Source organism: Macaca fascicularis, chromosome 3 (genome assembly GCF_037993035.2).
Source record: "Macaca fascicularis isolate 582-1 chromosome 3, T2T-MFA8v1.1".
NCBI classification, from domain to species: domain Eukaryota; kingdom Metazoa; phylum Chordata; class Mammalia; order Primates; family Cercopithecidae; genus Macaca; species Macaca fascicularis.
Genome location: NC_088377.1, coordinates 52,462,055 through 52,487,410, shown reverse-complemented (window position 1 = coordinate 52,487,410; position 25,356 = coordinate 52,462,055). Strand labels below are relative to the sequence as shown.

The 25,356-nt window shown below is 55.7% G+C and overlaps 1 protein-coding gene across 46 annotated transcripts in view; it reads left to right on the top strand.

Annotated features, from left to right (window-relative positions):
• Window positions 1–25,356, top strand: part of MLXIPL (MLX interacting protein like) — a 59,623-nt gene that overhangs the window by 32,301 nt on the left and 1,966 nt on the right. For 4 of the 46 annotated variants that reach the window (XM_074034690.1, XM_074034696.1, XM_074034688.1 and 1 more), the window contains 14 exons: window positions 3,357–3,463; window positions 12,723–12,805; window positions 12,974–13,063; window positions 13,373–13,417; window positions 14,272–14,473; window positions 14,616–14,696; window positions 20,482–20,651; window positions 23,114–23,645; window positions 23,900–23,967; window positions 24,046–24,193; window positions 24,354–24,469; window positions 24,562–24,681; window positions 24,863–24,990; window positions 25,071–25,194. In XM_074034690.1, coding sequence (XP_073890791.1) covers window positions 3,357–3,463; window positions 12,723–12,805; window positions 12,974–13,063; window positions 13,373–13,417; window positions 14,272–14,473; window positions 14,616–14,696; window positions 20,482–20,651; window positions 23,114–23,645; window positions 23,900–23,967; window positions 24,046–24,193; window positions 24,354–24,469; window positions 24,562–24,681; window positions 24,863–24,990; window positions 25,071–25,194 — 2,014 coding nt within the window. Of the gene's footprint in view, window positions 1–3,356; window positions 3,464–12,722; window positions 12,806–12,973; window positions 13,294–13,372; window positions 13,418–14,271; window positions 14,474–14,615; window positions 14,697–14,846; window positions 14,931–16,865; window positions 16,949–20,481; window positions 20,652–23,113; window positions 23,646–23,899; window positions 24,194–24,353; window positions 24,470–24,561; window positions 24,682–24,862; window positions 24,991–25,070; window positions 25,195–25,356 lie in introns of those variants that run through there. The other 42 variants (XM_074034689.1, XM_074034694.1, XM_045389686.2 and 39 more) reach the window with 22 other exon arrangements.

Here is a 25,356-nt window from a genome sequence, read left to right as displayed (position 1 = left end):
TCCTGACCTCAGGTGACCCACCCGCCTCGGCCTCCCAAAGTGCTGGGGGGATTATAGGCATGAGCCACTGCACCTGGCCCCAGCTAACTGTTTTTTTTTTTTTTTTTTTTTTTGAGGCGGAGTCTCGCTCTGTAGCCCAGGCTGGAGTGCAGTGGCCGTGGCCGGATCTCAGCTCGCTGCAAGCTCCGCCTCCCAGGTTTACACCATTCTCCTGCCTCAGCCTCCCGAGTAGCTGGGACTACAGGTGCCCGCCACCTCGCCCGGCTAGTTTTTTGTATTTTTTAGTAGAGACGGGGTTTCACGGTGTTCACCAGGATGGTCTCGATCTCCTGACCTCGTGATCCACCCGTCTCGGCCTCCCAAAGTGCTGGGATTACAGGCTTGAGCCACCGCGCCCGGCCACCCCAGCTAACTTTTAAACTGTAGAAACAGGCTCTCACTATGTTGCCCAGGCTGATCTCAAACTCCTGGCCTCCTACAGTCCTCCTGCCTCGGCCTTCCAAAGTGCTGGGATTACAGGTGTGAGCCATATCCAGCCAGTCGTAAAAAGTTCTTGAACCCTGCTTTAGGCTCTTGCTCCAGGCCAAGTCTCTCATAGCCCCAACTCCTTTTCTTCCTCCTGGGCTTGGATATTGTCACTGTCACATCTCCTCTAACCCTGCCTGGGCCATGAACATCATAACCTTAGCAAGGAAGGGGGAGGGAAGGCAGGCAGGTCGAGGGTGCAACACGGGGTGATCAGAATGGGCTGGGAGGTTGCTGGGATAATGACAAGGACCACAGACTCAGGAGTCCCCCACCAGGTGCCACAGAAGAAGCAGGCCCAGGAGGTAGCAGAGTCTCCCCCCACCCCCCACCCCCATGTCTTCCTACTAAACAGATGGTGTTTATCTAATTCCCAGAGGGAGGGGGCCAGCCAGTGGCCCAGGGAGCTGGGCTGTGTATCTTATTTGGGTAATGAGGCCTGTTGTCCCTGGTGGGGAGGGGGCAGTCCCCCACCCCACCCCAAAGCAAACACAGGAGCTTGGAGACCAGGGAGGAGAGAGGGCCCAATGACCAATGCACTCAAGGGGAAAGAGGCTGCAGAGTCAGACTGGCTCCCACCCACGTTTCACCCCCAGAATGCAGGAAAAACCGCTGGAGGAAGCAGGCATGGTTTTCTGAAAGACTAAACCTTGGGGGCCAGGCGCGGTGGCTCACGCCTGTCATCCCAGCACTTTGGGAGGCCAAGGTGGGCGGGGCACTTGAGGTCAGGAGTTCGAAACCAACCAGGCCAACATGGTGAAACCCCGTCTCTACTAAAAATAGAAAAATGAGCTGGGCATCGTGGCATATGTCTATAATCCCAGCTACTCAGGAGGCTGAGGCATTAGAATCGCTTGAACCTGGGACATGGAGGTTGCAGTGAGCCAAGATCATGCCACGGCACTCCAGCCTGGGCGGCAGAATGAGGCTCCATCTCAAAAAAAAAAAGGCTAAGACTTGGGGCCTCAGCCTTCTCATCTGAGCAAGGGAGAAAAAGGTGTGCTAGAGGGGACTGGTACACAGCCCTGGCTTGTGGATGGAGAGGAGAGAGGGAGGGAGAGACTGGCAGGGGGTCTAAGATCCTGAATGTCTTGGCCTCCTGGGTCAGCTTCCTGGAGGCAGCAGACTTGGCCTGTGCCTAGCAGGACCCTCACCAGTATAAACTCTTCCATCCAGTGGATTTTTTTTTTCCTTCAAGACAGGATCTTGCTCTGTTGCCCAAGCTGGAGTGCAGTGGCGTGATCATAGCTCACTGTAGCCTCAAACTCCTGGGCTGAAGAGATCCTCCGACCTCTGCCTCCCTAGTAGCTAGGACTACAGGCGCATGCCGCCACCCCCGGCTAATTAAAAAAAATTTTTTTTAGAGATGGGGTCTTGCTATGCTGCCCAGGCTAGTCTCAAACTCCTGGGCTCAAGCAATCCTCCCGCCTTGGCCTCCCGAAGTGGTGGGATTACAGCCGTGAGCTACCGCACCCAGCCCACCTTGTGGATTTGATGGACAGCTAAGGTTAGAATGAGGGTGCTCTGTCTCCACGGATACCATTCCTCAGTCCTGGCTGTCTTCCTTTGGGATCTGCTGGTTCATTGTCTTCTGCAGAGCCCTGAGAAGAGCACACATTCTCGCTGAGTCCAGGTTGCCATCCTGGGAATCTGGGCATGGCAGACACCAAAAGGACCGTACGATGAAGGCAGTGACTGCCACTCTCTATAAAGAGACACCCTCGACCAGGCATGGTGGCTCACGTCTGTAATCCCAGCACTTTGGGAGGCCAAGGTGGGCAGATCACTTGAGGTCAGGAGTTTGAGACCAGCCTGGCCAACATGGTGAAACCCCGTCTTTACTAAAAATACCAAAAAAAATTAGCCAAACATGGCGGCACACACCTGTAATCCCAGCTACTCAGGAGGCTGAGGCACGAGAATTGTTTGAATCCGGGAGACGGAGGTGGCAGTGAGCTGAGATCCCACCACTGCACTCCAGCCTGGATGACAGACTGAGACTCCGTCCTAAAAACAAAACAAAACAAAACACAGAGGCTCCCTCTCTACCAGGCAAACCATGGCCATCCCCTTTGCCTCTCCTGCGCCTAAGGAGGCTTGAGTGACCTTGGAACTGCCCCTTTCCTCCCTGACTTTCAAGAAGTTCTTTTTTTTTTTTTTTTTGAGACGGAATTTCACTCTTGTTGCCCAGGCTGGAGTGCGGTGGTGCAAACTTGGCTCACTGCAACCTCTGCCTCCCAGGCTCAAGCAATTATCCTGCCTCAGCCTCCTGAGTAGCTGGGATTACAGGTGTGCGCCACCACACCCAGCTAATTTTGTACTTTTAGTAGAGACAGGGTTTCACTATGTTAGACTAGGCTGGTCTCGAACTCCTGACCTCAGGCAATCCACCCGCCTTGGCCTCCCAAAGTTCTGGGATGACAGGCATGAGCCACCATGCCCAGCCCAGGAAGGTCATTTCTTATTCTCTTAAGAAATGGGCTTGAGCACTGTCCCCAGGCAGCCTCCAAGACACACCTGTGAGGCCACTGGACATCACTGTTCCCAGGGCCGAGCTGATCCACAGGTTTCAGTGTGGCTTTTGTTCTGTAGTAGACTGACAAACAGGTCTCCCCAGGGAACACAGGGGCCACTGGTGGGAGTCTGGAAGGGGATTTTGAAGGTCTGACTCTCCAGGTAGGAATTTCAGGCAGGTTGGGTTGGGGGGGCCAGATTTGGAGGGTCCCCTCGAATGCCAACCATAGATGGATGCCAAGTGCATGGGGAATGTGGGGACCAGCCTCTGCGGCAGCACCGGATCTCCCTAACCTCACTCCTCTCCCCTTTGACAGTGGCAAGCTGGTGTCTCCCAAGTGGAAGAATTTCAAAGGCCTCAAGCTGCTCTGCAGGGACAAGATCCGCCTGAACAACGCCATCTGGAGGGCCTGGTATATCCAGTGTGAGTGGGCACCAGCAGCCTCCCCAGCCGGGAGGGACCGCCCCCTCCAACCCTCCTGCCAGACGGTTCTACATGGTGGCTGCCCAGGAAAACCCCCAGGGCCCTGAAGGCCAGCACTAGCAGAGTTCTGCCAACTTTTTTTTTTTTTTTTTTTTTTTTTCTGAGACATAGTCTTGCTCTGTTGCCCAAGTTGGAGTGCAGTGGTGCCATCTCGGCTCACCGCAACTTCCGCCTCCTGGGTTCAAGCCATTCTCCTGCCTCAGTCTCCCAAGTAGCTGGGACTGCAGGCACCCACCACCATGCCCAGCTAATTTTTGTATTTTTAGTAGAGACAGGGTTTCACCATGTTGGCCAGGCTGGTCTCGAACTCCTGACCTCAAGTGATCTGCCCACCTTGGTCTCCCAAAGTGCTGGGATTACAGGCGTGAGCCACCATGCCCTACCCTGACAGCCTTTTAGGGGGAGACCAGGCCCCCAGCACCAGGACTCCTGAACAGCTCCTGACCTCCAGGGGGTCTCGGGAAATGTGTCCCAAAGGGTGCTTTCCACTGTGAAGCTTGGCACAGCAGAGGTCACCCCTCAGTAGCACTAGGGTAGGCTGAGATTTGGGGTACAGTTCAAAGCCCATTTTGCATCCCATTAGCATAGTCGAGTGCCTTGAATGCCAGGGTAAAAAGGGCCATTAGACACTAGCGGGGCCAACTGCATCACTTTGTAAATGGAGAAACTGAGGATCCCGCATGGGTCTCCACCAGCCTTTCATTGAAGTCCTTCCTGAATATCCAGTAGGTGCCCACCATGGGGAATTGGGCAGAGGGGATCCAGAGAGGCCATGCCATCTAGTGGAAGGAACTCTGGACTTAGAGTTGCCCAGAGCTAGTTCCTCCACCCCATCTCTGCCCCTTGCTGGCTGTGTGACTTCAGGCTAGTTGCCTACCCTCTCTGAACATGCTTCCTTATCTATAAAAACGAAGCCATGGTGGCTCACACCTATAATCCCAGCACTTGGGGAGGCCAAGGTGGACGGATCATGAGGTCAGGAGATCGAGACCATCCTGGCTAACATGGTGACACCCCCGTGTCTACTAAAAATACAAAAAATTAGCCGAGTGTGGTGGCGGGCACCTGTAGTCCCAGCTACTCGGGAGGCTGAGGCAGGAGAATGGCGTGAACCTGGGAGGTGAAGATTGCAGTGAGCGGAGATTACGCCACTGCACTCCAGCCTGGGCGACAGAGCGAGACTCTCTAAAAAAAAAACGAGGCCAATAGTCCTACCTTTCCTTTCATGGTTGGTATGGAGACAACCCGTATTCAAGGGTGTTGCCGCTAAGTTGGTGTCCAATACATGATGTACCCTTGAGGAGGTCACATTCATCTGGGAACACCCCACTCCCCATGGCAGGGCAGCAGAGGCAGAGAGGACTTGGATCCATCAGCCCTGTGTTGGGACCTTATCCAGCTCAGGTTCTGCTGCAGGATCAAAGGCTGCACTGAGCTGGGAATGCAAAGCCCCGGAGAGACCACATGCAGTATTCTCTGTCCTCGCCCCACTGGATTTCATCCAAGCAGGGAGAGGGTGTGTTTTCTGGTTTCCATTTACCTACATGCCAGGCACTTTCGTAAATCACCTTATTTAAGGCTTCCTAGCAACCCTGGGAGATAGGTTTTATTACCACCATTTTATGGATGAGCAACTGAGGCTCAGAAGGCAAGTGACGTATTCAGGTTCACAGAGCGTAAAAGAAGCAGAGCTGCGGCTGACTGGAAGTCCACAGTTCCCCGACTCCAAATTGTGTGTGGGGGAGTGTTTTGTTTTGTTTTGTTTTCTTTTCTTTTCTTTTCTTTTTGAGACGGAGTCTCGCTCTGTCACCCAGGCTGGAGCGCAGTGGCCGGATCTCAGCTCACTGCAAGCTCCGCCTCCCGGGTTTACGCCATTCTCCTGCCTCAGCCTCCCGAGTAGCTGGGACTACAGGCGCCCGCCACCGCGCCCGGCTAATTTTTTTTGTATTTTAGTAGAGAGGGGGTTTCACCGTGTTAGCCAGGAAGGTCTCGATCTCCTGACCTCGTGATCCACCCGTCTCGGCCTCCAAAGGTGCTGGGATTACAGGCTTGAGCCACCGCACCCGGCCTTTGTTTTGTTTTTTAATATGAAATTTCGTTCATGTCGCCCATACTGGAGTGTAGTGGTGTGATCTTGGCTCACTGCAACCTCCATCTCCTGGGTTTAAAAGATTCTCCTGCCCAATGGCGTAAACCTGGGAGGCGGAGCTTGCAGTGAGCTGAGATCCGGCCACTGCACTCCAGCCTGGGCGACAGAGCGAGACTCCATCTCAAAAAAAAAAAAAAAAAAAGATTCTCCTGCCTCAGCCTCTTGCACCGCTCCTGGGGCAAGAAGGACTTTCCAATTTGTATTGTTTCGTGTTGTTTGTTTACTTCCCTTATCTGTCCCGCTAAACTGTGGGCACCAAGTAGCTGGGATTACACGCGCCTGCCAAATTTTGTATTTTTAGTGGAGACAGGGTTTCACCATGTTGGCCAGGCTGGTCTCGAACTCCTGACCTCAGGTGATCTGCCCGCCTCAGCCTCCCAAAGTGCTGGGATTATAGGCGTGAGCCACCACACCCAGCCTACAGAAGAAATTTCTGATGACAGTTGAGGCATGATGTCACCCGGGGTCCTCACCCAGACACACTGGTCTCCAGCTATTGTACAAGTTGCTGGAAGGACCTCAGGTTCGGAATCAGACAGAGTGAGGTTTCAGTCAAGCCCTAGCACGCCCTACCTGTGTGGGCTTGGCAAAGTCTCCAGCCTCCCAGAGCGTAAGCTTGCAAAGCTTGTGAAGATGGGAATGACAGGTCCTATTTGTTTTTTCTTGGTTTTCTTTTTTTGAAACAGTCTTGCTCTGTCACCCATGCTGGAGTGCAATGGCACGATCTCAGCTCACTGCAACTTTCACCTCCCAGTTCAAGCAACTATTGTGCCTCAGCCTCCCAAGTAGCTGGGACTACGGGCGCCTGCCACCATGCCTAGCTAATTTTTGTATTTTTAGTAGAGACGGGGTTTCGCCATGTTGCCCAGGCTGGTCTTGAATTCCTGGCCGCAAGTGATCTGCCCACCTCGGCCTCCCAAAGTGCTGGGATTACAGGCACGAGCCACTGCGCCTGGCTAATAGGTCCTATTTCTGAGGTTCACTGAGTTTTCAGTGAGATCATCCGTATCTCACTGTCATAGTCATAGCAGCACGTGACACACATACAACAAATGTCAAGACCCCTCCTCCTCCCTAAACGCCAAAGGTTTGAAGGTGGGCTTCATGGGAGCGGGGAGGAGAGGGGCTGCTTGGCTCGATGTCCCTAATGTCTCGCCTTAGGGCTCAAGCAAGAAGGGCCCGGCCACCCCCTGCAGGCTCCTAGCCTCTAAGATCCTTCCTTTCGTGATCCAACAGTCATTCTGCCACACTCTGAAATCGTCTTGGTTTCCTGGGAGCTCCCCGGCACTTTGCACCGCTCTTGGGGCAAGAAGGACTTTCCACTTTACATTGTCTCGTGGTGTTTGTTTACTTTCCTTATCTCTCCCACTAAGCTGTGGGCACCCTGCCTGATTCATCCATGTGTCCTGTCCCAGTATCTGTCCCAGCGTAGGTGCAAAGGGTTAGGCGGCTGAATGAAGGGATGAACTTATCGGTGTTAAACAAAGCCTGCCCCAGCCCCCAAGAAGGCACAGCCTTTCCATGAGGAACAGTCCAGAGCGTGGGGTCGCTGGGCTGGGGAGGGAAGAACCACTCGGCCCTGACTCTCTGGAAGCCCTGGACAAACTTTTTTTTTCTTTTCTTTTTTTTTTTTGAGATGGAGTCTCACTCTGTTGCCCAGGCTGGAGTGCAATGGTGCGATCTCGGCTCACTGCAGCCTCCGCCTCCCGGGTTCAAGCGATTCTCCTGCCTCAGCCTTCTGAGTAGCTGGGACTACAGGTGCACGCCACCATGCCCAGCTAATTTTTTGTATTTTCAGTAGAGACAGGGTTTCTCCATGTTGGTCAGGCTGGTCTCGAGCTCCCGACCTCAGGTGATCTGCCCACCTCGGCCTCCCAAACTGCTGGGATTACGGGCGTGAGCCACCGCGCCTGGCCTAACAAACTTTTTTTATTTTGTTTTTTGAGACGGGGTCTCGCTTTTTCACCCAAGCTGGAGTGCAGTGAAGCCAACATAGCTCACTGCGGCCTCCGATTCCTGGGCTCAAGCAATTCCCCCACCTCAGCCTCCCTAGTAGCTGGGACTACAGGCATGCGCCCCCACACCCAGCTATTTTTTATTTTTAATTTTTTGTAGGGGCAGGGTCTCACTAGGTTGCTCAGGCTGGTCTCAAACTCCTGGCCTCAAGCAGTCCTCTCAGTTCAGCCGCCCAAAATGTTAGGGTTACAGGCATGAGCCACTACACCGTACCAGGACAAATTTCATCTTTGCTGGTGTTTATTTCCTCATCTGGAAAGCCAGGGGCAGACACGCTTTGAGACCCTCCTTCCTTATCTAGCCCCCTGGGAGTCTATGCACCCAAGGACCCATCCCTTTGTTTTCTGTCCAAGCTGGGCTCAGAAACTAGGACAAAACCCCTCCTTCAATCCTATGAGTGTCCATTTTGGAGAATGCTTTTTTTTTTTTTTTTTTGAGACAGTCTCACTCTGTTACCCAGGCTGGGGTGCAGTGGTGCAGTCTTGGCTCACTGCAACCTCTGCCTCCCGTGTTCAAGCAATTCTCATGCCTCAGCCTCCCAAGTAGCTGGGATTATGGGCATGCACCACCACGCCTGGCTAATTTCTGTATTTTTAGTAGAGATGGGGGTCTCACTATGTTGCCCAGGCTGGTCTTGAACTCCTGGATTCAAGTGATACACCCACCTTAGCCTCCCAAAGTGCTGGGATTACAGGTGTGAGCCACCGTGCCCGGCAGATTCTGGAGAGTGTTCTTTAGGACAGAACTTTGTAAATGATGCTAAAAAGCCCTAGTAAAGTTCATGTTCCAGTGGTCCCCCTTCCTCTGTGTCCTCGTTTGTCCCAGAGGAAGTTGGCTGGGGCAGGAAGGGTCAGCAGCTGTTCTCTTTGTCAGAGCAGCCAGGGAAAGTCTCAGGTTGCCTCTAAGTAGACCAGCTGCGTGTCAAGCTCTGTGCCAAAGGCAGGAGCTGCTTTTATTCCCTGTCGCAAGGTGAGCATGTAAAGACCTGACAAGCCAGGGTGAAGAGGAGGTGGGCAGCGCTGTGGGCTTTGGGAGGCAGGAAGGCTTCCTGGAGGAGGTGCTATCCTGAATTATGGACAGAGGAGGGAAGGTAAGCGGGGCTTCCCTGTAGAATAAGACCAGAAGGGCTGGATGTGGCGGCTCACGCCTGTAATCCCAGCACTTTAGGAGGCCGAGGTGGGCAGATCACTTGAGGTCAGGAATTGGAGGCCAGCCTGGCCAACATGGAGAAACCCCATCTCTACTAAAAATACAAAAATTAGTGGGGCGTGGTGGCACATGCCTGTAATCCCCGCTACTAGGGGAGCTGAGGCAGGAGAATTGCTTGAACCCAGAAGGCAAAGGTTGCAGTGAGCCAAGATCAGGCCACTGCACTCCAGCCTGGGTGACAGAGTGAGACTTCATTTCAAAAAAAAAAAAAAAAAGGTGGGCTATGTGACTTCAAGGTGAGGTGTATAAAGGAGATAGGGAGGCCGGGTGTGGTGACTCACGCCTGTAATTCCAGCATTTTGGGAGGCCGAGGCAGGTGGATCGCCTGAGCTCAGGAGTTCAAGAGCAGCCTGGGCAACATGGCGAAACCCCGTCTCTACCAAAACTACAAAAAACCAGCCGGGCATGGTGGCACATGCCTGTAGTCCCAGCTACTCGGGAGGCTGAAGTGGGAGGATCACTTGAGCCTGGGAGGTGGAGGCTGCAGTGAGCCAAGGCCGTAGCACTGTACCGCTGCTCTCCAACTTGGGTGACAAGAGTGAGACCCCATCTCAAAAAAAGGAGACGAGGAGCTGGGAGAAGCAAGTGGTGGCCCAGTCATGAGGAGGGGGAGGGGATTGGAAGCCAAGCCAAGGAGTGTGGACTTTGTCCCAGAGGCAGTAGGGAGCCATGGAGGGTTCCAGACCTGAACTGCACTTTAGAAATAATTGACCTGGCTGCAACTGGAAGATGAGCTTAGAGTGTAAAGCTGGAGTCAGGGAGGTCCCTGTGAGAAATGACACCAGGCCAGGGGGTGACACAGTGAGAGAGGATGGAGGGGAGGGGACAGCGGGAGAAATGTCACAGATCCTATGAGATTGAGACTTTTAATCTCAATCAGACCTGGAATATAACAGTCAGACCTCGAATGCTGGGAGTCAGTGGGGTTTTTGTGGCGTTTTGGGACATCCTAGGGAGGGTCCCCAGGCAGCTGGATATGAGGCTAGAGCAGGAAAGGGCCAGAGTGAGAGAGGCTGAGGGGTGGGCATTGCAAAGGAGTCCGTGAAAAGTGGTCAGGGGCTGGGCGTGGTGGCTCACGCCTGCAATCCCAGCACTTTGGGAGGCTGAAGCAGTCAGATCGCTTGAGCCCGGGAGTTTGATAACAGCCTGGGCAACATGGTAAAACTATGTTGAATTTTTTAAAGAAGTCACAAGTTAGCTGGGTGCAGTGACATATGCCTGTAGTCCCAGCTACCCTGGAGGCTGAGGTGGGAGGATCACTGGCCCCCAGGACGTGGAGATTGAAGTGACCCAAAATCCCTGCCACTGCACTCCAGCCTGGGCAACAGATTGAGTCCTTGTCTCAAGCACACACACACACACACACACACACATACACACACACACCAGCCTGGGCAACAGATTGAGTCCTTGTCTCAAGCACACACACACACACACACACACACCCCAGCCTGGGCAACAGATTGAGTCCTTGTCTCAAGCGCGCGCACACACATACACACACCCCCCAGCCTGGGCAACAGATTGAGTCCTTGTCTCAAACACACACACACACACACACACACACCAGCCTGGGCAAAAGATTGAGTCCTTGTCTCAAGCACACACACACACACACACACACACACACATACACAAAGTGGCCAGGGCCTGGTGCAGTGGCTGACACCTGTAATCCCAGCACTTTGGGAGGCTGAAGTGGGAGATCATTTGAGGTCAGGAGTTTGAGACCAGCCTGACCAATATGGTGAAACCATGTCTCTATTGAAAATACAAAAATTAGCCAGGCGTAGTGACGCCTGCCTGTAATCGCAGCTACTTGGGAGACTGACGCAGGAGAATCGCTTGAACCCGGGAGGTGGAGGTTGCAGTGAGCTGAGATCGTGGCACTGTACTCCAGCCTGGGCAACAAGAGCAAAATGTCATCTCAAAAAAAAAAAAAAAAGTGGCCAGGGAAGCTAGGAGATAAAGAAAAGCCTGGTGAGCTCAGGAATTCGAGGCCAGTCCAGGCAATATAGTGTGACCCTGTCTCTACCAAAAAATTAAAAATAACAATAATAAAAAAGAAGAGGCCAGGCACAGTGGCTCATGCCTGTAATCCCAATACCTTGGGAGGCCAAGGCAAGAGGATTCCTTGAGCTCAGGAGTTCGAGACCAGCCTGGGCAACACAGGGAGACCCCGTCTCTACAGATAATTTAAAAATTAGCCAGACATGGTGGTGTACGCCAGAGGCTGAGGCGGGAGGATCGCTTGAGCCCAGGAGGTGAAGCCTTCAGTGAGCTATGATTGCACCACTGCACTCTGGCCTGGGCAACAGAGCAAGACCCTGTTTCAGAAAAAACAACAAAAACAAAAAAGAGCCTGGAATGTGTGTTGGGGCCAAGGGCAAGAGCCTGGGGAGAGGTCAGGATTGGAGACTGGGAGGGGAGGTGGAGGCCTGGAAGAGGATGCAGGTTGGTGATCAGAAGTGAACCAAGGGTGGTTCTTTGCAATGAAAGTGGGTAGTGCCAAGCCTCCTGAGGCAGAGGACCCAAGGCTCTAGGCCCCCGGCCTCCCGGTCTAACCAAGACTTTCTTTTTTTCTTTCTTTTTTTTTGAGATGGATTCTTGCTCTGTCACCAGGCTGGAGTGCAGTGGTGTGATCTCACTGCAACCTCCACTACCCCTTGGGTTCAAGCAATTCTCCTGCCTCAGCCTCTTGAGTAGCTGGGACTACAGGCATGCGCCACCATGCCCGGCTAATTTTTTGTTGTTGTTGTTGAGACGGAGTCTCGCTCTGCCACCCAGGCTGGAGTGCAGTGGCCGGATCTCAGCTCACTGCAAGCTCCGCCTCCTGAGTTCACGCCATTCTCCTGCCTCAGCCTCCCAAGTAGCTGGGACTACAGGCGCCTGCCACCTCGCCCAGCTAGTTTTTTGTATGTTTTTTAGTAGAGACGGGGTTTCACCATGTTAGCCAGGATGGTCTCGATCTCTTGACCTCGTGATCCGCCCGTCTCGGCCTCCCAAAGTGCCGGGATTACAGGCTTGAGCCACCACGCCCGGCTCCCTGGCTAATTTTTGTATTTTTAGTAGAGACGGGGTTTACCATGTTAGCCAGGCTGGTCTTGATCTCCTGACCTCGTGATCCACCCACCTAGGCCTCCCAAAGTGCTGGGATTACAGGCGTGAGCCACCGCGCCTGGCCCTAACTGGGACTTTCTGGAGGCAGCTCGCCCTCTGTGGTCTATGGTCCCACAATCCATTCAGCAGTCTTTGCCAGTGTACCTACGGGGCTCCAGAGGGACCCAGAGAAGGTGTGGGAGATTGGATTCACAGTGCCCCCTAGAAGAGGAAGATCAGGCTGGGTGCAGTGGTTCAAGCCTCTAATCCCAGCACTTTGGAAGGCTGAGGCAGGTGGATCACCTGAGATCAGCAGTTCAAGACCAGCCTGGCCAACATGGTGAAATCCCGTCTCTACTAAAAATACAAAAATTAGCTGGGCCTGGTGGTGGGTGCCTGTAGTCCCAGCTACTCAGGAGGCTGAGGCAGGAGAATCGCTTGAACCCGGGAGGCGGAGGTTGCAGTGAGCCGAGATCGCGCCACTGCACTCCAGCGTGGGCAACAAGAGTGAAACTCCATCTCAAAAAAAAAAAAACAAAAAAAGATCTAGGAGGTTATCGCATCCGCATCCTCCGAAAAGACTTCCTGGAGGAGGCAGCATGGGCACTTAATCTGAACGTCCAAGGCCAAGCAGGATTTCGTAGGGTGTCACTTGAGTCCCAGTCCCCTGGGATGAGGTGGGGGATGAGGAAGCTGGGTGCCCCTAACCTGGCCCCCTTCTCTCAGATGTGGAGCGGAGGAAGAGCCCCGTGTGTGGCTTCGTGACCCCCCTGCAGGGGCCTGAGGCTGATGCGCACCGGAAGCCGGAGGTAGCTGGGTTCTGGACCGCCTGCCCACCTGCTCGCCTGCCCACCCACAAGACCAGCCCCTACCTCCTGTAGCCTTGCGCTGGGCAGACAGGGATGGGGTGAGGGGTGGGAGATGGGTGTGCGGTGCTCCCCTCCCTACTGATCCCCCTCCCCCGGCCCCCACCCCAGGCCGTGGTCCTGGAGGGGAACTACTGGAAGCGGCGCATCGAGGTGGTGATGCGGGAATACCACAAGTGGCGCATCTACTACAAGAAGCGGGTCAGTGGCAGGGCCCAGGGAGGCCCCAGAGCTTTCACCTGCGGCTGCCGGCTACTGCCCGCCTTGGAAGATCCCCGGAAAGGGGATCCTGACCCCCCAGCTTGCGCCCCTCGGGCCCTCCATTCAGTCCCGAGCCGACAGCGCCACCGTGTGGCCACAGGGCCTCCTAACAGCCTCCTTACCTGGGGTTCGGGGGAGCTCCTAATGGGAAATGGGGGATCTCACTGCTTGTGAGTAGGGGAGACTTTTGGGGGGAAGTGATGGAGGGTGGGCAAGGGATCCGGTGTCCAGCTCTGTGTGTCCCTGCAGCTCCGTAAGTCCAGCAGGGAAGAGGACCTCCTGGCCCCTAAGCAGGTGGGTGCTCTGTAAGTCCAGCAGGGAAGCCCATCTCTTCGCCCCCCAAGTAGGAGGCAGAGAGTTGAAAGCTTCCGCCTGCGTGAGCAGGACAGTGGCTGGGCGTGAGGGTGGGATGTGGGACGTGACTGCCGTCCTGTGGTTCATTTGTTGAGCTCTTTTCTTTTTGGGGGATGGGGGTGCGGTGGTGAGAAGACCCCAGGTCATTGAGCAAGTGGTGGGAGGTATGGGAGAACAGACGGACCAGGCCGGGCGCGGTGACTCATGTCTGTCATCCCGGCACTTTGGGAGGCCGAGGCGGGTGGATCACCTGAGGTCAGGAGTTCGAGACCAGCCTGGCCAACATGGTGAAACCCCATCTCCACTAAAAAAACAAAAATTAGCCGGGCATGGTGGCGCATGTCTGCAATCTCAGCTACTCGGGAGGCTGAGGCAGGAGAATCATTTGAACCTGGGAGGTGGAGTTTGCAGTGAGCTGAGATCACGCCACTGCACTCCAGCCTGGGCAACAGAGACTCCGTCTCAAAAAAAAAAAAAAGAAAAAGAAAAAGAAAACAAACAAAAACAAAACAGAGGGACCAAAGAACTGGGGTCCCAGACAGGAAAAAATCTAAAGGGCAGGAGGGGGACTCCTGTATCTGCATCCTGGTCTGTCTCCTGGGGGAAGTTCTTAGAGGCCAATGGAGTGATCCTGGCCTTTCAAGCAGCTAGCCAGGACCGCTAGGGAAAGGTGACAGAGGTGTGCACAGACAGACCCTCTGTCCTGCTGACCCCTTGACCCTGGAGAGGGGTGATATGGAAGTTCGGGGGCAGTGGGAGCTCTTCAGCGGCTGCTGACGGCTCTGTCTCCCTAGGCGGAAGGCGGGTGGCCGCCGCCGGAGCAATGGTGCAAACAGCTCTTCTCCAGTGTGGTCCCCGTGCTGCTGGGGGACCCAGAGGAGGAGCCGGGTGGGCGGCAGCTCCTGGACCTCAATTGCTTTTTGTCCGACATCTCGGACACTCTCTTCACCATGACTCAGTCTGGCCCTTCGCCCCTGCAGCTGCCGCCTGAGGATGGTGAGGGTTTGAGAAGGGGCAGGGGAGAGGGGTGAAGGCCTGTGAGATTCCAGGAGGCCAAGGGAGGGATGGCTGGGGATGGGGTTGGAGACCCCCACTCCTCCCTGCCTGCTACTGCTGATGTCACCACTGCTGCCTCTAGCCTACGTCGGCAATGCTGACATGATCCAGCCGGACCTGACGCCACTGCAGCCAAGCCTGGATGACTTCATGGACATCTCAGGTGGGGCGAGCCCCTCCCCAGGTAGGGTGGACGGGCAGGGTCCCTGTGAGAAAGGCCAATGAGCCTATCCCAGGCCCCTCTGGGGGAGCAGATAGTCTGGGTGATTTCTTTTTTTTTTTTTTTGAGATGGTGTCTGACTCTATCACCCAGGTTGGAGTGCAGTGATGCTAACCTCTTGCCTCCCAGACTCAAGTGATCCTCCCACCTCAGCCCCCCGAGTAGCTGGGACTACAGGTGTGCACCACCACACCCGACTAATTTTTTTTTTTTTTTTTTTTTTTTTTTTGGATTTTTGGTAGAGATGGGGTTTCACCGTGTTGCCCAGGCTGGTCCCAAACTCCGGAGTTCAAGTCATCCCCTTGCCTTGGCCTCCCAAAGTGCTGGGATTACAGGCATGAGCCACCGTGCCTGGAAGGTCTGGGTGGTTTCTGAGGGATCTTCCTGGTCTCCTTTTGTACAGCTGGTGTGGCCTCCAGTGAGGGCAGGGCCCAAGACAGTACCTGGCCAGGGAACCAGGGGCTCCCAAGAAAGCAGTGAATGCTGGGACCCTCTCAGGGGAGAGAAGAACTTTGAGTTATTCGGGTCTATTTATTTTTCACACAATGCATTTTAAAACTATTTGCTAGGCCGGGTGTGGTGGCTCACACCGGTAATCCCAGCACTTTGGGAGGCCGAGGCGGGCAGATCACGAGGTCAGGAGATCAAGACCATCCTGGCTAACATGGTGAAACCCCGTCTCTACTAAAATACAAAAAAAATTAGCCAGGTGTGGTGGTGGGCGCCTGTAGTCCCAGCTACCAGGGAGGCTAAGGCAGAAGAATGGCATGAATCTGGGAGGCAGAGCTTGCAGTGAGCCAAGATCATGCCACTCTAGTCTGGGCAACAGAGCAAGACTCCATCTCAAAAAAACAATAAAAAATAAAAATAAAAAATAAAACTATTTACTAGAGGACATTTCAACCATGCACACACTAGTAGAGAAAGTAGTTCAGCAAAAAAACTCCCAAGTCACCATCACTGATGTCATCGACTTATCAACTCTTGGCCAGTCATCTTCTTTTATTTTTCTCTTTTCTTTTTTTGAGAAGGAGTCTCACTCTGTTGCCCAGGCTGGAGTGCAGTGGCACAATCACAGCTCACTGCAGCCTCAACCTCCCAGGCTCAAGTGATCCTCCCACCTCAGCCTCCCGAGTAGCTGAGACCACAGGCACGCAGCCCTATGCCTGGCTATTTTTTTTATTTATTTTTTGAAGAGACAGGGCCCCCCTGTATTGTCCAGGCTGGTCTAGAACTCCTGGGCTCAAGAGATCCTCCCACCTCAGCTTCCCAAAGTGCTGGGATTACAGGTGTGTGCCACTATGCCCAGTGTGTTATTTTAAAGAAAATCTCAGGCATCATATCTTGTAAAGCTTTTTTTTTTTTTTCTTTTGAGACAGAGTCTTACTCTGTCACCCAGGCTGGAGTGTAATGGCTCCATCTTGGCTCACTGCAACCTCTGCCTCCCAGGTTCAAGCGATTCTTGTGCCTCAGCCTCCCGAGTAGCTGGGATTACAGGCTCATGCCACCATGCCCAGCAAATTTTTGTATTTTTAGTAGAGAGGGGGTTTTGCCATGTTAGCCAGGCTGGTCTTGAACACCTGACCTCAAGTGATCCTCCCATCTCAGCCTCCCAAAGTGCTGGGATTATGGGTGTGAGCCACCATGCCTGGCCTAAAGCAATTTTTATAAGTCGTGAGTGTCCCTGTCTCCCTCTCCTGACCCCAGGGCCACCAAGTTACTGATTCTTCAGTGTCCTCCCAGAGATGCTCCTGTTGGTGGAAGCACATGTGGACAATTGTCTCTGTTTTCACAACTGACTTTCCAAGTGGCCTTCCTCGCTCAGCCGTAGGTCTTGCAGGTTATTGCCGATAGCCACACATTTAGGGGTCCCCGGAGCTATGTGCAGGCCAGGTAGAAGATCCAGGCTCAGCCCATCTCACTGAAGCCCCTGGGGACAGCAAGAGGGTCCCTGGGATAAAGGCTTCATCTTAGTGACCTCCTAATTCCTTCCCCACGGGATCCTGGGCCTGTCAATCAAGAGGTGGAGGCCTATGGGGCGGGGACTAGGGAATGAGGAACCACCCCCACCCCTGCTCCAGCCCTGGGCGGGGGTGGGGGCTGCCCGGGGGCAGAAGTGTGCATGGCAGTGCCCTGGGAGCAGGCCAGCCTGGGAGGGCAGCAGCCCTGTCTGGGCACACAGCGCCCGGCCACAGGTAGGAGCCCAGCCACCCCCATCTGGGGTCTGGGCAAGACCAGCAGGGACTGGGGCTAGGAGGCGATTTCTGGCAGACCTGGGTGGCTGCTGGTGCGTGGGGGGACAAGTGTGGGCCACACAGAGGAGGTGGCTTGTGTGGCCCTCTCATATCAAACATCCCGTGTACCCAGAGAGCAGAGCGCACTGGTACCACCAAGACAGCAGCTCTCGTTGCCCCCAAGAGCCTCCCACTGGGGAGGCCCAGCTGGAAACCCAGGGAGGGGACCAGAACTCTATGGAGGCAGGAGGCTTGGTGAGGGGGGCTCAGGGAGGCAGCCAGAGGCAGAGGAGCTCAGGGAGGGGATGGCAGGTCAGGTCCATGGAGGGGACAGAGGCTAGGGAGGGACTGGTGAGCAGCTTGGGCTGGGAAGAATCTTCTCTCAAGGCAGGGTGGATTCTTGAGACAGGCCTGGGCAGCGATGGTAAGGGGGTGGCTGGTGACTCAGGGATGAGAGGGGCTTGCTGCGCCATGACGCCTGCCCGGGCCCCAGGGAGTGGGCTGCAGCTGTGAGCATGGAGGAGCCCTAGGCCCTCAGCAGCCTGGGGCCAGGCAAAGCGTGAGGCTGATTCTAGAGCCAGGGCCTCGGGGGCCTAGTGACAGGACCTGTGGACCTGGGAGATGGGGGAGCAGCAGTGACCACTCGCCATCTCCCACCTGGTCCCCCTTTTTTTTTGAGACAGAGTCTTGCTCTGTCGCCCAGGCTGGAGTGCAGTGGCATGATCTTGGCTCACTGCAACCTCCACCTCCTGGGTTCAAGCAATTCTCCTGTCTCAGCCTCCAGAGTGGCTGGGACTACAGGCGCTCACCACCACATCCGACTAACTTTTGTATTTTTTTTTTTTTTTTTTTTTTTTTTTAGTAAAAACGGGGTTTCACCACATTGGCCAGGTTGGTCTCGAACTCCTGACCTCAGGTGATCTGTCCACCTCAGCCTCCCAAAGTGCTGGGATTACAGGTGTGAGCCACTGCACCCAGCGTGGTCCCCCTTTTAAAGAAAGGCAGCAGGGGCACCTATAATCTCAGCTACTCAGGAGGCTGAGGCAAGGAGAATCGTTTGAAACTGGGAGGCAGAGGTTGCAGTGAGCCGAGATCGCGCCACTGCACCCCAGCCTGGGCTACAGGGTGAGACTCCATATCAAAAAGAAAGAAAGAAAAAAAGAAAGAAAGAGAGAGAGAGAGAGAGAGAAACATAGAGAGAGAAAGGCAGGCAGCAGGACAGCACGAAGACACCATTTCACCATGGGGTTAGACGCGCGGACAGGCACCGAGCAGACGCACATGTAGCACGCTATCACGGCAAGACAGGTTCACATGGCCTCAGACGGAGCGACAGACACCCAGGGGGCAGACAGAGGCTGCATGCAGACCCCATGCTGAGACTTGAGGGTTCAGCCACTGCAGCATACGGGCCCTACACCCTCCTGCAAAGCAGAGCCACTTATGACACACAGGGCCGGGCGCGGTGACTCACTCCTGTCATCCCAGCACTTTAGGAGGCCAAGGCGGGAGGATCGCTTGAGCTCAGGAGTTTGAGACTAGTCTGGGCAACATGGCAAAATTCCGTTTTTGCTGAAAAATACAAAAATTAGCTGGGCGTGGTGGTGCACGCCTGTAATCCCAGCTACTCAGGAAGGCGAGGCATGAGAATCGTTTGAACCCGGGAGGCGGAGGTTGCAGTGAGCTGAGATCGCGCTGCTGCACTCCAGCCTGGGTGACAGCAGGGCACAGTGGCTGACCTCCTCCCCTCGCCCCGCACCCCTTTCCCACCCTGGCACTCTCTCTGGGCACCTCCTTTCTGTACCAGCGGATCGGGGAATGGGAGCCACCCGGGGGGTGGGGGGGGTTCCTGAGCTAAGCCTGGTGCTGCGCGGGGAGGGGCTGCTTCCTGGGGTCCCTGTTCACACCCACAGTCCCCTGCCATCTCCCACACAGGCTCATTATAATCCCAGCACTTTAGGAGGCTGAGGCAGGAGGATGGCTTGAGGCCAGGAGTTTGAGACCAGCCCTGGCAACATAGCATGACCCTGTCTCTGGGGGATGGGGTTGGGGGTGAAGACACAAACACACAAACACACACACACACACACACACACACACACACTTGACCCCCCAAGTGGGTTCTGGGTTTGGGGTGACATTATCTAACTGACTCCTGGTCTCCTTGGAGGCGGCTCCTGGGAGGCAGACTTGAGCAGCTCTCCTGGCAGGGGGTTGGAGGGAAAAAGCGGGGAGCTGGGGTCCACCCAGGCCTGTGGGGAGCTGTCCCAGTGGGGTCAGATCTGCCCAGACTAGGAGGCCTCGGGAGCTGGCACAGATCACAGGCTGGTCAGGGTCAGAGAAAGGTGCCCGGAAGGGAGCGGGTGGGCGGGCGGCGTCCAGGCCCGGGATGTGGTCAGGCCGTGGCCAGCTGCTTCCCAAAACCAGAATAGCCCAGGACTTACACAACCCGCACCCCAAACAATCCGCTGCTGCCTCCTCCAGCTCTCGCAGGCTTCCCAGACCCCTCGCGCCAACCCCACTCGGAGCCCACCCTTAGGCCACCCTGGCCCCCACCCCACTTGCAGCCCACCCTTAGCCCCCCACCGCCCCCACCCCACTCAGAGCCCAGCCTTAGGCCCCCCCTCACCCCCACACCACTCAGATCCCACCCTTATCCCCCTCTTGCCCACACCCCACTCGGAGCCCACCCTTAGGCCCCTCTCCCCCTCACCCCACTCGGAGCCCACCCTTAGGCCCCTCTCCCCCTCACCCCACTCGGAGCCCACCCTTAGGCCCCTCTCCCCCTCACCCCACTCGGAGCCCACCCTTAGGCCCCTCTCCCCCTCACCCCACTCGGAGCCCAGCCTTAGGCTCCTCTCGCCCCCCCACTCGGAGCCCAGCCTTAGGCCCCTCTCGCCCCCCAACTCGGAGCCCAGCCTTAGCCCCTCCTGCCGCATTACACTCTTCACCCCACTCCTAGGCTCCACCTGCTGACCTTCCAACAAACCAAGCTCGTCCCAGAACCAATGACTTCGTGTTCCCTCTCATCTCCAACTCACCCTCTTGAACTTCTGCCACCCTGGGGCCCCTCCCATCCCAGGCCTCCTCCCCTCGCACCGCACCCCTTTCCGACCCTGGCACTCTCTCTGGGCACCCCCTTTCTGTACCTCCAGCAGATCAACGAAGGGGAGCCACCAGGGGGTGGGGAGGGGGACTTCCTGAGCTAAGCCTGGGGCTGAGGAGGGGGCTGCTTCCTGGGGTCTCCGTTCACACCCACAGTCCCCTGCTGTCTCCCACCCAGGCTCATTCCACCCAAGACGGTTGCTGCTTCCCCTGATCGAGACAGAAACCCTCCCAGTTTCACAATCTCCTGTGGAAGGGACCCCCACCCCCCACCCGCCAGCCCCCACATCCCTACCCACCAAGGCTGGGGACAGGCTACTCTCCTCCCGGCTGTTTCCCAGCCATAGCCCTGGCCCTAATTGCTGTTGCCCTGTGTGTCTGAATTACAGATTTCTTTACCAACTCCCGCCCCCCACAGCCGCCCATGCCTTCAAACTTCCCAGAGCCCCCCAGCTTCAGCCCCGTGGTTGACTCCCTCTTCAGCAGTGGGACCCTGGGCCCAGAGGTGCCCCCGGCTTCCTCGGCCATGACCCACCTCTCTGGACACAGCCGTCTGCAGGTGAGCTCACCCCACCCCGTCCAACCCTATGTAGCTCACTTGAGAGCTGGTCCTGCCCTGTTCATGTCCAGGAGGTATCAGACACTCCCTGAGTGCCCGGTTTGCTGCTTGGAGATTGGAGGGGAAGAAAGACCCCATCTCTGCCCTCTGGGAGGGACCCCATGAAGCAGAACTGGACAAAACAGTCGTGGGAGAAAGCTAAGGGCGTGGAGACCCTGGAGTGGGCTCCACCAAGGGCCAGTTGCTTGTGGAAGTCTTCCTGGAGAAGGGGAGCTCCTGGGCCTCAGAGAATAGGTCAGCTTTGGACAGAAGGGACTGGCCCAGGTCAAGCCAGATGGGAGAGCAGCAGGAACAAAAGCTTCGAGGCAGAAAGCTGAGCATGGATATTTAGGAAACTGTGAATCTACCATTTTGGTTCATGAATTCCTGAGTGCAATTCTTTTTTTTTTTTTTTGAGATGGAGTCTCACTCTGTCGCCTAGACTTGAGTGCAGTGGCACGATCTCGGCTCACTGCAACCTCCACCTCCTGTGTTCAAGAGATTTCCGGGCCAGGTGCGGTGGTTCACGCCTGTAATCCCAGCACTTTGGGAGGCCAAGGCGGGTGGATCACGAGGTCAGGAGATTGAGACCACCCTGGCTAACATGGTGAAACCACGTCTCTACTAAAAATACAAAACAAAACAAAAAAATTAGCTGGGCATGCTGGCGGGCGCCTGTAGTCCCAGCTGAGGCAGGAGAATGGCGTGAACCCGGGAGGTGGAGCTTGCAGTGAGCCGAGATTGTGCCACTGCACTCCAGCCTGGGCAACAGAGTGAGACTCCTTCTCAAAAAAAAAAAAAAAAAAAAAAAAAAGAGAGAGAGAGAGAGAGATTTCCAGGTTATTTTTGTGTTTTTAGTAGAGATGGGGTTTCACCATGTTGGCCAGGTTGGTCTCGAACTCCTGACCTCAGGAGTCTGCCCACCTTGGCCTCCCAAAGTGCTGGGATTACAGGTGTGAGTCACTGCGCCCAGTCCCCAGTTGCAATTCAGATGTTGCTTCCTGCTGCTTTGTTATAGGCCTTTTCCCTCCATCATCAGACTTTTTGGGTGCTAATTCTAGTTGGTTGTTGAGGAGTGTCTCTCCTCCACCAGAAAGTGAGCTCCTTACTAGAAGGGCTATGTTTTGCTCACCACTGCATTCTCTATACCTAATGCGCCTCAGGCACATAACAGCATTCAGTGAATGATTGTCCAATGAGTGAGTCAGTGACTGAATGAATGAGCCAGTGAGCAGATGAATGGGTGTTTTGGTGAATGGACAGAGGCATCTTATACAGCAGTGGAGGCACACATGGGTTGGTGGATATATGGGTGGGTGAGTGGTTGGTTGGATGGATGGGCTGGTGGATGGATACATAGATGAGTAGTTTAATGGGTCAGTGAATGGGCTGATGGGTGGTTAAGTGACTGGTAAATGTATAGATGGTGGATGGATGGATAAATGAATGGATGGATGGATGGATTATGGATGGGTTGGTGGATGAATGAAGGAAGTATATATGGTTGGATGGATTCATTAATGCCTTAATATCTGGTGGGCTGGTGGAGGGAGTGGTAGATGAGCTACTTCATAGATTGATAAATAAGTAGGTGAATGGATGGAAGATGGATGAATTAGTAGATGGACAATTGAATAGATGGGTGGGTTGGTTAGTGGATGGATCGATGGGCAAGTTAGTGGATGGATGGATGGATGATGATTGGATGGGTGGGTTGGTTAGTGGATGGATTGGTGGACAAGTTAGTGGATGGATGGATGGATGATGATTGGATGGGTGGGTTGGTTGGTGGATGGATTGGTGGACAAGTTAGTGGATGGATGGATGATGAAGGGATGGGTGGGTTGGTTGGTGGATGGATTGATGGGCAGTTAGTGGATGGATGGATGATGAATGGATGGGTGGGTTGGTTGGTGGATGGATCAGTGGGCAAGTTAGTGGATGGATGGATGATGAACGGATGGGTGGGTTGGTTGGTGGATGGATCAGTGGGCAAGTTAGTGGATGGATGGATGATGAACGGATGGGTGGGTTGGTTGGTGGATGGATCAGTGGGCAAGTTAGTGGATGGATGGATGATGAACGGATGGGTGGGTTGGTTGGTGGATGGATTGGTGGACAAGTTAGTGGATGGATGGATAAGTTACTTGGGAGACAAATGGATGGGCAGGAAGATTGATGCTCCACTCTTCCTGCTTTTTGCATAGATGTACGCTACTCCCTTCTCTCATTATAATTTCCCTGCTTCCCTGTGTTTGTATGTACACCTGTGTGTGCTGGAAGGCAGGGCTCATTTCTCCTATCTCTCCCCAGGGCGCAGTCCAGCACTCAGCCAGGGCAGGGGAGGGCAGGGGAAGCCCAGATGGCTGCCAGGGGCAGCTATTTTCCCTGCTGTCTGAGTGTCTGTCTGTCCCCCCAACCAGGCTCGGAACAGCTGCCCTGGTGCCTTGGACTCCAGCGCCTTCCTGAGCTCTGATTTCCTCCTTCCTGAAGACCCCAAGCTCCGGCTCCCACCCCCTTCTGTACCCCCACCTCTGCTGCATTACCCTCCCCCTGCCAAGGTGCCAGGCTTGGAGCCCTGCCCCCCACCTCCCTTCCCTCCTATGGCGCCACCCACTGCTTTGCTGCAGGAAGAGCCTCTCTTCTCTCCCAGGTTTCCCTTCCCCACTGTCCCTCCTGCCCCAGGAGTGTCTCCGCTGCCTGCTCCTGCAGCCTTCCCACCCACCCCGCAGTCTGTCCCCAGCCCAGCCCCCACCCCCTTCCCCATAGAGCTTCTACCCTCGGGGTATTCAGAGCCTGCCTTTGGGCCTTGCTTCTCCGTGCCCAGAGGCAAGCCCCCCGCCCCATCCCCTAGGGGACAGAAAGCCAGTCCCCCTACCTTAGCCCCTGCCACTGCCAGTCCCCCCACCACTGCGGGGAGCAACAACCCCTGCCTCACACAGCTGCTCACAGCAGGTGAGACGGGAGGGCCAGCAACAGGGAGAGGAAAGCCTGGGGAGGGAGGCCAGGAGGTGGGGAGGACAGGGGGTTATAGGAGCAGAAGATGACGGTGAAGGGGCAGGTCCAGTTCAAGGGACAGAGTGGTGAGGAATGAGGGACATGGGCCCTGTACCTAAAAGGGGTGTGGACTCGGGAGGAGCAGGATGGGGTCTTGAAAGATGCCGGGGGTGGACCAGCCCCAGTGGCCTCATGGTTCCGCCCGTGCACAGCCAAGCCCGAGCAAGCCCTGGAGCCACCACTTGTATCCAGCACCCTCCTCCAGTCCCCAGGGTCCCCGGTAAGATCTCAGGCACTGGGCGGTGGGGCTGTGCCCACGGCCTTCACCCCAACTCTCCGCCCTTCTCCACCCCAGCAGGAGACAGTCCCTGAATTCTCCTGCACATTCCTTCCCCCGACCCCGGCCCCTACACCGCCCCGGCCACCTCCAGGCCCGGCCACCTTGGCCCCTTCCAGACCCCTGCTTGTCCCCAAAGCGGAGCGGCTCTCACCCCCAGCGCTCAGCGGTAAAGAGAGGGGTTGCGGGGATTGGGGGAATCTACGGGAGGAGGGGAAGAGGAGGAAGAAGAAGGGGACTGGGTCTGGTGCCAGGATGAGAGGAAGGGGGTAATGGGGACTCTTTCCCCGGGGTCGGTCTTTCTGTGGGTCTGTCTGTTCCTACCACAGGCAGTGAACGGCGGCTGTCAGGGGACCTCAGCTCCATGCCAGGCCCTGGGACTCTGAGCGTCCGCGTCTCTCCTCCGCAACCCATCCTCAGCCGGGGCCGTCCAGACAGCAACAAGGTGGGCACCATCCCCCCACCCCAAGATCGGTTTGCTACCCCCAGACCCTCCCGGGCTCCTTCCTAGGCTCACCCGACTCTCTGCTCCCCGAGACCGAGAACCGGCGCATCACACACATCTCCGCGGAACAGAAGCGACGCTTTAACATCAAGCTGGGGTTTGACACCCTTCATGGGCTTGTGAGCACACTCAGTGCCCAGCCCAGCCTCAAGGTGAGCCCCGGACCCAGGCTGGCATCCCCAAAACCACGGGGCCCCTTTCTGGACACCCCCACCCAAAACTCAATTGCAGGGGAGTGCTCCAGACACTCTTGCCTCCTCCCCTCCCAGTGCCCCAGTGGGTCCCAGGGTGCAGCCTCTAGCACCTGCCTGAGCCCCCCGATGGCGTCTGCAGGTCAGCAAAGCTACCACACTGCAGAAGACAGCCGAGTACATCCTTATGCTACAGCAGGAGCGCGCGGGCTTGCAGGAGGAGGCCCAGCAGCTGCGGGACGAGATTGAGGAGCTCAATGCCGCCATTAAGTAGGCAGGGTCCAGGCGGGTGCTGGGACCCGGGACCAGGCCGCCTGACCCCTAGCTCCTGACCCCTGCCCTGCCCTCAGCCTGTGCCAGCAGCAGCTGCCCGCTACAGGGGTACCCATCACACACCAGCGTTTTGACCAGATGCGAGATATGTTTGATGACTACGTCCGAACCCGTACGCTGCACAACTGGAAATTCTGGGTGGTATCCTCCCTCGAGCCCATGGCTGGAGGGCTGCAGGGGCTGTGGCAGGGTGAGACCAGGCTGTGCCTGAGATGGGAGGCCTATCTCTCCAGGCCAGGCAGGCTCAGAGCTGCTCCCAGGTGACAGGCTCTTGTTATGCCCCTTGCTTCCATGTCCTGGCCA